At 39.4% G+C, this 16,191-nt stretch overlaps 1 protein-coding gene across 2 annotated transcripts in view; it reads right to left on the bottom strand.

The window, feature by feature from the left end:
* The window catches only part of TMEM163 (transmembrane protein 163), an 86,633-nt gene that overhangs the window by 21,752 nt on the left and 48,690 nt on the right, over positions 1 to 16,191 (bottom strand). For both annotated transcript variants that reach the window (XM_005519616.3, XM_088058988.1), the window contains 2 exons: positions 12,339 to 12,382; positions 11,122 to 11,213 (listed from right to left, as the gene is read on the bottom strand). In XM_005519616.3, coding sequence (XP_005519673.1) covers positions 11,122 to 11,213; positions 12,339 to 12,382 — 136 coding nt within the window. The remainder of the gene's footprint in view (positions 1 to 11,121; positions 11,214 to 12,338; positions 12,383 to 16,191) is intronic.

Here is a 16,191-nt window from a genome sequence, read left to right as displayed (position 1 = left end):
ATAAATCCTGAAAACTAAAGCTTGATTCTGGGAGTGCTACATCTTGACAATCTTCAAAAGGCATTTTCTTGAAAGCAGTATTACAACCCACATACAACCCATTTATATTTATACAGCCCTATAAATACCTATTTTGTTTTACAGCAGCCCTGGATATTTGCACGCACCCCCATCAGAAGCAGATCAGTGTTAACTGCATTACAGTGCACACAGCTGCACCTCACCTCTTCCATCACATATTCCCTGTGTGGAGCTCTAACAGACACAATTCCTCATTTTCATGACAAATTCTCACAACTCATAAGGAAACCACAAAAGGAAATCAATCACTGTAAAAGCATATCACGGCCTGATATTCTTTCCCTTAATCAAAAATTTGTTGCTTTGCATGAGTCAGTGGCTTTTAGGCAGGTACCTACGAAAAGCGCTGAGATTCAGGGGCTTCCATCTTCACAAACTCAATTTTCAAGCTGCTATTAGTAAGCTAGTACTTTTTCCCCTCATTTTATCATAAAATTAAATTCCTAAGGAGAGTAAGTCCAATGATCCAATTCATTTGCATTTAGCAGATGCAGCAGAACAGCCTCCTAATTCGTGGATTTAGCCTTAATTCTATCTTGTACTTTGCAATTCTTGGTTACAATTCCCTACAGGAATAAGATTAAAATTCTGCAATGTTGCCAACATAGAATTAGGGATTAATCTCACTTTGATTTCTATAGTGATTGATCTTCAATATAATGAAGCAATTTTACCTTTAGCATGGTCTTGCCACACTAAACACCCTTTCTGTGAGCTGACCCCTTTCAGATAAAGAGGCTGCTCCTCCAGGTAAGCAGCAGTCAGATTGATGTAAGACTGCAGGTTTAGATTCTCTAATTCAATGTAGAATTGTTTGGTAACATTTTATAAAAAATAAATCGATAATAGTAATGAAATTACAAATATGTGCTGAGTAATGAGCTCTGCTATAAACCACCTCAAAAGTGATTTGGGAAAAGCTACACAAGGGTGACTGGAAATGGAGTTTTTTTAATATCAACTGACTGCTATGAAACAGCCAATGCAAGAGCTTTCCCTTCTCAATTATCATCCCATTCTCTTTCTGGCAAATCTTTACAGCTGCACAGTACCAGCAAGGGTTTACAATGAAGCCCTTGGTAATCACTCCTCTCCTGTCAATCTGCTCTCATGCAGCAAAGGAAGTACACCAGAATTAAGGATTCAGAAGAAATTAGTGATGCATATGAATGCAATTTGCAAAAATGTGTTAACTTTCTCCTAGCAGCTCACAGAGGGTTGTTTTGGGGAAGTGGGGAGGGAAAAGGCTCTCATGAGTTTGATGGTTTGGCTGTTACAGCCTGGAAACTATTTTACCACCACCCTTCAAGTTCATTAAACTAATGCCTGAAACATGACAGCACCATGTGGAATAAAAAGAAGTTTGTCAGTAGAAATCCAATTACTTCCCAATTCTACAATTTTCTTAACATGATAAAATCAAGATGCAATATTAAAACCCCAACTTTCTTGTCAAATATTGCACTATTCTCCCACCTGTTTCATTCATTGCAGCATCCCAGATTAGTTGACCTGTTTTGATTATATGGGTTATTTGAGGAGGGTGTTTATTATTTACCAAAGTAAAGATGCTCACAGAACAACAGAAGAGTCCAGGATGGAAGGAACCTCCCACCTGTTCCAGCCTTTCACAGGAAAGGGAGCCCAGATGAGATTCTCTAGCACCCTGTCCAACTGCATCTTGAAAAATTCCCACAATGAGGACTCTGCCACATGCCTGGGGAGGTTGTTCCAGTGATTGATTGTTCTCACTGTAAAAACTTCCTTTCTGGTATCAAGATTACTTGCCTTATTCATGGAAAATATTTTGATCATTTTAGCTGAGCTATAGGGGTAAACATGACAAAAAGAACTGGAAAAAAAATCATTGTATAAACCAGCAGGATTTGTATTCATATTCTTGAGATAGAAACTCTATTCTCACATTTGCAAAGCTGCCATCTAAACAAGCTTCAGTTCCTCATCCAATTGTCTGGCAACCACAATGCTGTAAATAAAAGACAATACTTCTAATTTCTACGTTTATTCTGGTTGCCCTACCAGAGCTGGTTTACTCTATTTTAATTCTGCATTTCCTTGATTGTTAAGAATCTTTCCACGTTATACTTTCCTAAGAGAAATGAGATTTCCACCATGGATTAATAGTGGAAAAGTTTCCCAAAGAGGCTGTGGAGCCTCCACCCTTGGGAGTTTTGGATGAAATTTTGGGTGAGCTATTCTGATCTCACAGCTCACCCTGCTCTGAGCAAGAGCCTGTGCCAGAGACCTGCAGCGGCCCCTTCCAACCTGCATTATCCTGTGAGCCTATTAATTTTTATTCACAAAATCCTTAACTCTGCAGGCTCTGTCAAGATCTTTCAGTACTAATGACTCCTAATAGCCCACAGAAAAGGAAATGTTAAAATCTCTGCAGGCTGTTTTCACCACTGAAGTGGTGAAAAATATTACTTTGAAAGGAACTGTAACTTCACATTAAAATGAGCTGCAGGCCAATAAAAGCAATATGAGCTCTAAGCCCAGGAGTAACGTGAGCTTCTTCAGCAAATGTGAGAAAATCAGTTTTATGATGGATACAGAATTTAATCTCTGAGTAAACCCACCAATAAAACCTCTAGAGTTAAAGTAAGAAAAAAAAAATTATAAAAGTAATTATTTTAATAAAAATGGTAAAAGTGCTAAATCCTTTTTCCCTATGATTTGAAGGATTTTAGTATTAGTGGCTGACAGAGTGAATATCATGTATGGAACCCTTCAGAAAAAGTCACATGGTTTAACATGGAAGGCAATTGTCCAGGAGGTTTTTGCTGTCAGAAGTTAGGAAAATATTTTTGAGCATGAAGTATTCCTTCACTTTCTTATTTTGTATACACACTTTTTCCTCAGCTATCTTCTATGTCTAATCACAGGAGAGGAGCCCTTTACTATCTCTTTGCCTTGCTGGTACTCTTCTATTCATTCTTTCTGCCCAAAACCAAAGACAAATTACATTCTGTAACTGCTCCTTCATTACTAACTTGGAACTTGCAATGACCCGCATCACATTTCCTCTAGATGAGAGCCTGTTTTAACAAAGCTATGTCTGCTTTCATTTAACGCTGGAACTATGGCACCTCTCATAGCCTACAGCAGCCAAATTGAAAATGCCAGTTACTGCCAGCCCAGAATTTCTCAAGTGTAGCCAAAACTGAACGTTGGAATCCAAAGGATAAGAATTTGGGAGGGAAAAGGTTCAAATTTGGTCACCAAAAAATGATTTTCTGGTGGCAAACCGGTGGGATCTACCTGATGGAGATGATGAGAAGCACAGTAGAGAAAATCTGCTGCCACACAAGTGAGGGATAGGAGGAATTGAGCAAGGACCATTCCTGCCATGAAAGAAGGGTGTGTAAAGAAGCCCCAAGAGGGGAGCCCCAAGGAGCTGTGCTGGGGATTCTGTCAGCACAGCCACAGCCCCTGCACACAGCCCAGACACTGCAGGGGCAGGTGACAGCCCCAGCTCTGTTTTGGGGACTGCACCTCTGGGGCAGGAAGGGCCTATCCAGTATACAGAACACAGTGCCACAGCTCCACTGCTCTTTACTTTAAACAGAGGCACCCAAATTGCCATGCAGCTGTTCACTAACATTTGCTGCTGTTCTGCAACATTGCTGAGACCACTGTAGTCACATTTTTCATCAGGGTGACATCCAGAACTCTGACAACTAAAACACCTGCCTCTTAAACTCATTAAAGGACTTTCTCTAAAAAGAACTAGCCACTGTGACATATTATGCTAATACACAGGCAAAAGATGCAATACCAGCTTCAGTCTTGAGATTCCTGCTTATTTGTCATGCTCTACTACTAATCTAAAGCTTCCTTGTGTCCAGTTGGGCAGCTACTGGTGTAGCTTATCTGTTATCAGGTGTAGTTCCTGAAGAGGTTTTGGACACCAAACTATACAGAACCACAGCTGTTCAGAGTATTTACATCTGCCTGGTGCTGGGTGAGGGGGGAATAGAGTCAATTTAAGATGCACTTTAAAAGGAAAAAAGTGGGCTTGCTGTTCATCACACATGTTCCATAATCCACCCCCAACTGCCAGGATCCAGATCAGCATCATTACAGCTACTCCTTTTTTCTCACCATAAAAAAAAATAAGCCCAAACTATGTTACACAATAACGAGAATACAAGTAATAGTCCAAATGACCACTAAAAATCAAATTTTCAGTTCTTGTGTTAGAAAAGTGTGTTGTGATATCACATGATCTAACTTATTAAAAGACATGGGGGAGAAATGCTGTTTATGTCTGAGACTCAGATCAGCTCTGCCATGGAACATTTCATGCTGAAAATGTTACAGGCCTTCTAAAATTTTTATTATCCCTTAGGATTTCAACTAGTTGCTGCAGAACAGAGTATTTACATACTTCAACATCATGCAGCTGAACTGGGGCAACAGTTCCATAAATAATTTGATACCCCAGGTATGGAATATCTGCCAGAAAACACTAACAGACATTTCTACAACTGGGGGGAGTTTAAAACTTCTCATGATCTATTTTCTAGTTCCTAGGTCTGCACAGACTCTGCAGCTGCACTTGGAATACACCTGCCTTACAACCACTCTCCTGGCTCCAGCACTGCTCCTGCACTTGCAGCAGATGATCAGAGACTCTGCCATTCCCCTGCCCCTGGAAATTAAAGCCTTTGGAGAACTTCTATAATATTCATTTTTATGGTGATCATCAAATTCCAGCACAGGAAACATCATATTCCTGATTTTATATACATAGGTCTACCTGTAAATACTAGGCAATACACACAAATCCTGCTTAATCAACTACCAGTCAAGTAGAAGGAAAGGCTTTCAAGGGTTTTGGATCTAGCTCCAGTAAAATCACTGCCAACTCTACAGATGCCACAGTTTTTGAAACAGATTTTAGAATATATAAATATATACATTTTCTATTTCATATTTAATATAACTTGTATGTGCAGTGATTTTTGGGGGTGCACGCACAACCATAGGCATACATGTATTTCTGTCTGGGTAAGAGCAAAGTTTGTGATTGATTTACTTTTGTCTGAATATGGGAAAATGAATTTATGGAGAAATGATGATGTTTATTAAGTCAGCCTAATGAAGCACCTATTGTATCTAGCATTGTACTTGGATGCAGAATTTTGGCCAAATATTTCAGAAGAAAGAATGGTTCAGCGTGGTTAAAAAGAAACTACACTTCTCCTGCAAAAAAAAACCAAAAAAACTACACCTCTCCTGCAAAGCAGATAACCCAGCACAGGTGAGCAATCCCTTTGAAAACTCCTCACTGTGCCTCATTCTGTGGGAGAGACATGAAAATGTGGTGTGAGGCCAAACTCCTGGTAGCTGAGAGCCACACATGAGCTGCAGAGGTAGGTTCTGTTTGCAGCTCCATGCGTTTGACATTTTTCCAGATCACTTAGGTATTCCATTCACTCATCACAAAAGAGCTTTGCCTCCAGCCACAGAGGTTTGCCCTGAGCTGTGGGTAGGTGCTGATTTTGCCATCTGTGCTTTGAGTCTCTTTCGTATGTATGGTATAGATAAAATTATCCACAGTTTTTTCAATGTGACTGATATGTTGGGTCTGAACCCAGAGGATTATTTTCATTCAACACTGCCTAAATAGACAGTGCTCATTTAGCTGGGTTAACCAGCACAGCAAAGCCAATCCTCACATGAAAATTTAAATACAATAGAAATACTGAAAATGTGGGTGGCTTTATTTAATTCTGTGAACCAAGAGAGGATATACCCTGAAACCACGTAGACCAATATGCTTTCTTTTTGAACCAGAGGAAGACAGAAGAGCCAGACCTAACTTTGCACTATGACAGTCACAAAAGGTGGCTTCTAATTCTTTCAAGCTTTGAGTGCAAAAGTAGGATATGTCACAAACCCATATTCCCATATGCCTAATTGCAATGCACATATATTCAGTGTAACTTCTGCAAGGCTCCCCATGACCAGACACCAGGATAAATATTCCCAAGTGGTGTCATCTGAACATGAGCAAGAGAGAAAAAAAGGGTTACAATTACTTTGGAAGGAGAGGCTCTCTCTGTCTTAGGGTCTCATCACATTTTCTCACATGATTTCTCATGTCATCTCTGCTCAGGAGCAGTCAAATGTCTTTCTCAGAGATTGCTTTTAGCTGAAGCTAAATTAGAAATTCTTGGGTTAAGCTCTTACAGGTGTGTTCTTCTGAATGTCAAAACAGGTAAGAACACCTGTTCTCACTTCCCCCTAATTTGTAAACCTGTTCATCCTCCCCAGAATTTAGAAACCTATTAGGAAGCAAATCTCCAGGACAGGCTTTCTTCACGTGGCAAATGGGCTCAGCTTCCTGAAGGGATTAAATCCACAGCCACAGCTGAGGTGTGGAGATGAAAGTTAAGTTACAGGCACAGAGTAAATCATTTAAGTAATGTCTAATTGAAAAATGACTCTTTTCTTCTGGCAAAAAGCTTTCTCAGGAGCAGGTGGAGGTATGACAGAAATCTGCACTGTGTCTACCACACTATAGATTTTCACTCTTGTAATTTTAGTATTACTGTTCATGTTTCAGACAACAGCTCCACCAATATATAAAAAAAAGGACATACCTGGATTCATTATTTATTATGTCATGGCAACATAGAGCACCACAAGTGTGTTTAAAATGATTAGTCCATGATACAATTTAATTTTCTTATTAGGTAATTAAGGAATGCATAGCCAGAGTCTGAAATACATAATCAAAAACACAAACAAACAAACAAAACCACAACACCAAAACAGTGAAAGAGATGTAAGAAATGTGTGTTTTCTGCTGTTGCCATAATCCAGAATGTTCATTATGAGTCAGGTTTCCTATTTACTCTGGCACTGGCTTAAGAAAGATGTTGACAGACTGGTTCCTGGGAAGCACAGAATTTAACATGATACCATCAACAAAAATAATATATAGCAAACACCAGCTGCAACTGTCAAGAATCACTGGTTTAAATATGCTGTACAGAGTTTGGTTGTGCAATAAAAAACCCAGTGGCCAAAAATCCCAGAATCAGTGGATCCCACAGGCATAGGCAGATACTGGGTCCTGTACTGCATTGTACAGAAAAGCAAGACATTTCCAACCAACCATACTGAATCTGCTCTGGGTTTTAACACTTTCCCACATGGCTGTGTACATGTAATTTTTTTATTCTGTTTTTCCAATCCATCCTTTTTTGGTGGTATTTCTCACTTTCTCCTCAGACACAGTTCCTGCACTCCAACCAAGTCCTTCATTCCTGAATTTAACAGAAGCTAAAAGCTGCCCTTGGCTGTATAGCCAGTGACTAGTTCAACATCTCATGAGATCTTTTTCCAGTCTTCTATTAAGAAACTTCTTCTACAGCTATTTACTGAGTTTATTTAGGCACATGAAAAGCCACTCTTGCCAAACCAGTGTCAATAAAGTTCTTTCAACAGATTTATATTTACTTCAGCAACCCAATAAGCTACTAAGTTGCTAAAGGTTTACTAAAGGCAGAATATTCAAGGCATTTGTAAACTGATTATGGAGAGCAGCCAGGGGGACCATTCACATTTCTTCGCACATCTTAAATGTCTCAGTCAATTTCAGTTGTAAATTTTCATCTTCAGTGGAGATTTCAAATTATTTCTCCAGTTATTTCAGCAATCCTTTCTTTGATTCCTTGATCATTGCTTTTTGATGACTTGTTCAGCACCTTTACATTTCCTGCATGTTAATTTACAGCCTAGCAGATCACACTGAGCAGATCAAGTACTCATGAACTATGCACGTACCCTGACTCTCTTCCCAGACATCTCTAGTCCTTCCCAACTCTTGCTTTGCCTCAAGACCTACAATTCTTTCAAGGACTCTCCTAAAAAACATCAAATATTCATCCCACTCCCACATACTCTTTCATTAATGAGCCATCTAGGCAGAGTCAAGCAGGCCTACAACCTTGCAGTGGTTTAATTCCCGATGCTGGTGAATGTTTAACCTTGGCTTTTATTTCTTGTGGGCACCAATGATACATCCAGGAGCAGTCTGAACAGCAGCAGGAAGGGTGACAGAGCCCTGGAAGTGTCAGTAAAGGAAAAAAAGAGCAAAAAGAGCAAAAGGAGTTTTCTTGTCAATTCTCCCAGTCAAAGCACAGAAATTTGAGATGGCTCAATCTGGAGAATCAACAAATGGCTACAGGACTGGTGCCACTGCCAGGGGTTCAGCCTCTTCTGAGCTCTGTGTTGTGGCTGACACCCTGGAAGGAAGGGATGAACCAAAGATATGAACACTGACAAAGTACCTTCTCATCGCACCCCAGAAAACAAGAGAAATCAAATGATCTAATAAAAACAAAACACATTAAAGGGAGTTAAACTCAGCAGGACACATTTGCATGATGGTTTCAGCACTCCAATTCCCCTGAAGTCAAATGGAAGTGCACTCGTTCCTCCTAGCAGAGCTTGGCACAGCAAGCACTTCTGTAGCCTTCGAGTGCCAGCCCATCAAATGCTGCAGCTCCAACTACCATATGGCTGCAGCTTAAGTAAGACTACACATCTCTTTCACATCTTAGCATTTTATTCTCAGTATTTAATTCATAGCACATCATGAGTCAGGCTGTATTCTCTGTGCCTTTTCCTGGGGGTGTGTTTTTCGGTCTATCTTTATGTTCTCTCTCAATGACGTCCAAGACTGAATCTAACGCTGCCTTTCCATGAGAGGCTTTACACTGATTTTCATAGATTTTGGATCAATCTCTTGCTGTCAAGTTTATGAAACGGTAAGTTTTATAAATTTGCAAAACACAATTAATTGGCAGTTCCACTTGGCTTTTGCCAAGGAGCTGAGGATTTTTTCAGATATGTTAGGGTACACAGAAAAATGTAATCTTTAAATCAATAAAAGACAAACCTATAAATAAAGAACTAAAATGAAGCTACTCTGGCACACTCTGTTTATTCTGGTAGACAGACCCCTGCACTAAGGCAGAATATGGCCAGGCACACAAAACCAGGAATAACACACAGCACAACCTAGGCACCCACACAAATTTGCTCCACACTGTCCAGGAGTCAGGGAGAAGGCCCCCAGAAAACAGGGATTGTGGCAGAGCAGGTGGAGATAGATATGATACAAAGATATTGTATTAGCTTATTCATAAGCTGAGCAAGCAGCCAGCAGGCGTCATTGCAACATTTTCCCAGCATCGAGGAGGAAAAATAATTACATGCAGTGTTTCAAGCTAGAGATTGATTAAATGAAACAGGAAATTAGAAATGTGCCTCCCTCAAAAATCTGACACAGAGTTGCCTTAAGCAGCACAACAATCTCCCCATCTCTTTGCTGTCAGTACTGTGGTGGTTCTCCTGTCAGCTCTGGAAACAGAGGGATAACCAGGCTGACTATCCAGTGATTCATAATCCCAGCATATGGGAACATTCTTTCACTTGGTACTGAACTCATCATGTAACCTTAGCTGTCTTCAACTCATGGGCATGGCAAGTAATTCACTGACTTAATTTAGCATTATGTAAAGCATAGGGATTATATGAAACCAAATTAAAAATTAGCATAAAAAAACAGGAAAATATGTTTACTACTTCGCCTGTTCACTTTACTGGCTTAGCCATAGGGACATGTTGAGTCTTCTTTTGTATTGGGATTTATTTTCTCTTCTAAATACTTTACAAGGTTCTGAAAAAGCTCAACAGAAGGAGATTTCAAAAATATGTTCATTAAATGTTGACAGGAATCTCTGTGGACACCCACAAAAGCAAGATACTAAGAAAATATCTGTTAAAATCTCCAAAGCTATGCAAGACTAATTTTAATCACATTTTTCTGACCTTATTTTTATGAATCAATGCCACATCAGTCTTTTATGGCCTTTTATTCCAAACTGTTCTGTATGGAGCCCTGCCAGAAAGAAACTCACAGCCCTGGCAAGCTGTTGCATGAGCCTGAGTTAATGCATGTAGAAATACTGCCTGCTTTTTCTTAGTTTTTAGAAAAAGATTGTGAAGATGTGATTGAGACCCTTCAGTGTGGCTTTTTGCTGCTGATTTTTTGTGCTTTGTTGTTTCAATTTTTTTGATCCTACCAGTTATGCAACCTTCAGTTTCATCAAGCTGCCCTTTAATAAAGGGCCATCATTAGAGGTGTTTCAGCACAAAACCTACCTTATCCCCCTTTATTGTAAAATTGCAGTCCATTCCAGGGGGCAGTTGGACTATTTTCCAGCCAGACTGGACGCTGCCAGCAATGGCAGTACTGAGAAAAACCAAAAACAGGCAAATATACTGCAATTCTCCACCTAGATGCTCAAAATTTGAGAAGGAATTTTAAATCTTCTTTATGCACTAGTTGGAAAAATTCTTGAGTCAATCTCCACCTGATCTTCTCAGCTAGCATATGAATCACCCATAGAAATGCTGCACAGTGATGCAGAGCACAATTCCCATTGTGATCAATACTGCATTGCATATGTAAAGACTTTTTCCCCCCATAGGATATTTACAGCAAGCATTAAATATGAAAAAAAATTGCTTGCAAAGTAAACATAAAGAAGATATGCATCACTGTTATAATCTTACTTTAAAAAAAAGTTGAAGTGATTCATATTCAAACTTGTTAAGGGAAGTACAAATATTACACAAGCAACAATTTTGGAAAGCATACTCTAGTGAGAATGATTCAGTAAGATGGAAAATTAAAGATATACAAATCTATTACAGACTGCAAATCAGTTCATTTGATACAGGTGCTGCAAGGGAAAACAAATTGCAAAGGCCCAACCATTGCTATGTTGGCTAAGAAGAAACAGAAAATCACAATCACAGGGAGGTTTGCCTAAGGAGCGTGTTTGGGAGCAAGCAGTGAGCTGGCAGAAGGAAAGGATGCTTGCTGACACCACAAAATGTTTTTGTCAAAGCTCTGGAACCTGCAGCCTCCCAGCTTGACAGCAAAAGCTCTGCAGGCCCCTGCCAGAGGCAGAAGTAATGAAGTGTACTCACATGTACTCCCTGTGTGCAGAGTGCACAGCGGCTGCGTTGCTGTAACGCCACAGAACTATCGCTGACGACAAAACATCCAGGGTGGCATCAAACTGAAAGAGATACAGAGGCAATTGTTTTGTGGGCCATCAAATGTGCCCTGCACTAAAAGCAATGCATTCCCCATCCTGCTGCACAGGCACAAAGAAGCTTCAAATAAATCACTTTAATGAAAGCAGGATTTACGTTTATTGAATTGATCTTCACATTTTCACCTTGTATTATTGCAAAATCATACACTTCCGAGCTCAGAAAGTCAATCAAGGGATTACAAAAATTTGAATTTTTAATCAATCACCTGTGAAGAAGTTAAGAAAAAAAACAAACATCCCAGTCTGCCACTGTAGCACTCTGAGAGTTAAAATACTAATATGATTCTAATGCAAAGACTGTAAAGAAATAAGCATAGAAAAATGCCTGTCAAGCATTCCTTTTTCCAGCAGTCACTAATTTCCTGAAATAGCTTTTGTTTCCAATCAAGAAAATATTAACTTTTTCTCCAAAATCCCACCCAGATTTCATCCTATATGAATTTATTATTCTGTATCATCAGTAAAATTGCCATGTTTGTATTCCCAATTAATGCAGATATTGTGTCAGGAACACTGAAAATCAGGTTTGTCCCACTGTAAGAACTTCCTACAGAGTCAATCTGACCTTCAAAATTGAAAGCTAAAGATAAATTATTTGATATGAGTCATTGCTTGTCGTTAGGAATTTTTTGCTCTGCCACTAATCTGGAAAGTCATGGCAAGGACTGGAGAGGAAAGCTGTCATTCCAAAGTCCATAGCAGTCTTACCATCAGCTTCAATGGGAAGAGGTCAGAAGGGAACTTCGGAATTTGGCTCAAGTTCAACAACAAAACTGATTTTTAATTGAGAGATTTTGCATAAGAAAACCATATCTGGTGGATAACACCTATCAACAATAAGGCATAAGAATGGGTATCAACTCCAGGATGGGACTAAATGGACAGAAACTGAAAAAGTATAATTAGAGTATCTTTGCCACCCTTTCCAATGCTTGACTTTAACAATATTTTTTCTAATCCATTATTGACTTTGCATACTTTTCCATTAATTTATCATAAGAAAAAAATGCAGTATTTTATATTCAGAGAAAGCCTTTGGAAAAGAAAAAAAAGAGTAGATAATATTTCAATTGTATGTCTACTTACAGCAAATCCAAAGGATGATGCACTGTATCTCATTACGGAGACAGCTGAAGAAAAGAAAATATTATTTAGAGTCACTTTCAATTTTCTTTGTATTTTTTTTTTCTTTTTCTGCTGTTCAAGAGCTACAGAACCAGTTTTAACACATGTATTTACTTTCACCCAATTCCCACTGGAACAACCTGACCCAACACTTAAAAAATGTCTACAAAGAGAGACACATTGATGCCACAGGAAATGGTTAGAGCACTCAAGAGATTTCTTCCAAAACTGTAATGGGGGAGATGGAGCAGCATGCTCTGCTCATGAAACAAGCTGTGTTTTAGATACAGATTTGAGCAAAAGCATTTTGAAACCACAATATCAAACTGTCAGAAAACACATCTCAAAGTGCTCCTTGCTCCAGCCAGGAGTTTCAGGCCATCTGACCTGGATGACAGGAAACTACACAGGCCCATTGAGACTTCCCGAGTGTCATCTTTTCAGCAAAAAGCCCAAGGGTAACTCACACAGCCCCAGGAAATGCTTCAGATCCCATCATTTCAGTGGTTTCCAACGCAAAAATATCAGTAGGAAAAATTTTGACCTGGTTTTGATCACGTAGGACCTTCTAAAAAATAATCAAGACTGAAAACAGGCTAATGCCTAGAAAAAAACCCTCAATTTTAAAAAAAATTTTACTCCTCACATTCTAAATTCATCACCTCAGTTTCCAATTCTAGGACAAAAACTTCAACAGCCCAGAGGAATTCCAGGGAAGAAGCAGGCAGCAGTGGAAAGGGAGTCTCCTGGAGATGGGAGCTCACCAAATGCAGCTCTCTCTCAGACTCACAGCAACCCCAGCCAACCTCTGAGCAGCTCCACCCTAATTGCTGTGTTTTGTGAAGGACCATCTGAACCTCTGCTCTCTGAATAAACCCACAGAACTCCAGCTCCAGTATTAAGAGGGCTTGAAATAAAGCCTAAAAGGATTGATTTGATTACTCTTTATATGAACAGATATCAGCTAATTTAACAAGAACACATCTTTGTAGGAAAAAAACAAATAAACCAAAAAAACAGACTCATCTATGACTTTGTCAATCTTAGGCTGACAAACACAATATCTAATTCTCAGTGTTCATGAGAGCAGCTTGGCAGAAGAGAAACACTATGATTTGACTGTTCTTTTCAATAACAGCAAGCTGCAGTTCAGTGACACTTACCTGGATAAACAGAAATTAAATTCTTGGGGAAAAAAAACCCTTTTGTTTTGGATCTAAGACCTAGGTGTGGTCACAAGCATGCCAGATGTCACAAATATTTGGACTTTATCATTACATTCAGGCACAACGCAAAGAAAAGTCATCAAGGTTGCTCTCCAGACTCCAATTTTCTCAAAGCTGAGGAGTATTGAAACAGTGTAGATTTACATCTCACTCTTATTTTTAAACCATAATTTCCCACACTTCATTCCCTAGGTAAAAAAAGAAGCTATATTTCTTGGTCAGACTTGCCAGTGATCTGCAAATTTCAACACTTCACTGCATAATATTGCCTATCAAATTTTCATTGTCTGCCTCCTTAGAGGCATATAGTTTCAGAATCTGCAGAAGTTGCAAAAAAATTTATGAGGATTCACAGGTACATACAAACCTGCAATGTTCCTGTCATTGCTGCTTCCATATGATGCAGTTCAAAGCAACACTTTTACTCCTACTTCTATTTCTAGCTTACCCCTCTAGTGGAATTAACTCCTCAGTTTTTACTAAATTGCCATTTTCTTTCCCAACTCTGATCCAGACTTTAAACAAACTAATTTTATGGTTCCTTTAAAAATGAATATATAATTTCTCTGGTGATGAACTGCATACAGATAACCACAACTTATGGATGCTTGAGGGGACATATTTGGTATATTTAAAGCACAGGGAACTCAGCATGAGAACTATTTTTATTTTATGTATTCTATCACAGCAGTAACACACAATCTGTTTGTCCTGAGCTATCTAAAACAGCAATGAAAAACAAGTATTAGCTAACAGTGTCACAACTCTGCTCAAACCTTTTTGCTAGTTAGCAAATATGACTAGGGCTGGCATCCCACAACACTAACTTTTAGTGGTTGAAGGCCATAATAAAGGTAATAAAGACCTTTTAAGCACTGGAAAGATGTATTTCTATATTATTAATTTACATTCTTGTTTTCTAATGGGATAAACAATGTATTTCTTTTTGTTTCACAGTCAAATAACAATGTTAAAGCACCTTCAGCTCTGACTTAAACACATTAATACTTCTAGCTGGCAAGTACAGTCATAAAGCTCCCCAGTAAGTCATCCCAGCTTAAACAGGATGTTTGTCCACGAATCCAGGCTGGTGGCAGTGAAAGCAGCCCTAATATTGGATTATAGGGCACCAACCAATAGAGGCTGCAACAGACCAACCACATCCACTAAAAACAACTGCTTCCCACTCCAGGCACTGAAGCTGAAAGGGCTCTTGGGGAAGTATTTTTTAGCAGCCAAGCATTTGGGACCCCTGGGCAAAGGAATAATTGTGCTCCTTCCTTACGGCTCCAGTACCACTGCTGGGCTCCAGGAGCGATGCAGGGCACTGCAGGGATGGGCCTTGCTTATCCCTCACCTTCCCTCTTCTCAAAATGCATTTTCAGCTTCTCCCAGGTGGGAATAAAATACCCCCAGAGAATCCCAACCTCCATACTGAGGCAGAACAATGGTGGGGAACAAGTAATGAGGAAAGAACAGAGCAGGCAGCTTAAAACCACCGTGAGGCCACATTTAGCAGCTACACTGCCACAACAGAGGGAGCCTGCTTTTAGCTGTTTTATTGGCTAAATTGGACAACGTTTTATTACCTCTACAATAAAGCAGATAATCCTAATGCATTTTCCTGACATTTGTAAACAGAACTTGCAAGCAGTCAGAAACTAAAAATAGAGGCAGCAAAGGTAAGCAACAAATCTACCGCTGTCTCCACCTGCACAGCAATATCAGTTTGTGAAGTCTGCCAGCCTGTAGGTCAGGTTTTGCTGGAATCCCTTCACCCCTTTCAAAGTGATTCCAAATAAAAAAATTTAAAAAAAGCTTATTTCCCACACATTCTACCCTCAACAAAATATGGGTTTTATTCATTTCATGTGTCGCAGAAAGAAATCGTGTAACTAGGGCCTTAACTCCACAGAATAGTTGCAATTTAACTTTCCAGACATCTAGTCTGCCCCCAGCCTTTGTCAGGTTTAATCCAGATCACGTTTGTTCTAGGGTAAGAACCCTGCATTACCCTGGAATGCTCATTTCCTCCCTGGTGTTGGAAGAACTCCCTGGCACCTTTTTGTACAAAGCTAGGAGACAAGAAATAGGATAGAAAATTAACTCTGACTCCAGGTCTTTCAAACAAAAACTTTTGGGATGAGTCTGCCTACAAATGAGAGAGGGTACAAAAAAAGCTGCTCCTCCACCTGTCATAAAGATCTCCTCATACCTACTCAGAAAGGGAAAAAATATTTTCAGGCAGCTCCTGTAGATGGGACAATGACTCCATCATGTTTGCTTTGATATTAGTCTTTCTGAAAGACACACTTGGATGTGAGCACATAAAATACCAAGGCTTCAAAAGCACATGACCTGCACTTGGCAGAAATCAGCCAGGCAATTTGAACACCACTGAAAGTGGTGGGTTTATGTCTCTATATATTATTGCCATGAAGATCTTGCAGGTTGTGCAGTCACGAGCAAGAGGATCTGGAAGTTCTGCTGAATCAGAAGTGAGATTGAAATACAGTCTGTTTTCATTGCCTAGTGTTGGTAAAACATCTAAAACTAACGTTACAACAAATATTTCAAAATAAATTCAT

This window comes from Pseudopodoces humilis, chromosome 8 (genome assembly GCF_049639895.1).
Source record: "Pseudopodoces humilis isolate 2021_Gansu_Grassland_sample_001 chromosome 8, ASM4963989v1, whole genome shotgun sequence".
Classification (NCBI taxonomy): Eukaryota; Metazoa; Chordata; class Aves; order Passeriformes; family Paridae; genus Pseudopodoces; species Pseudopodoces humilis.
This window is presented reverse-complemented; position numbering and strand designations above follow the sequence as displayed.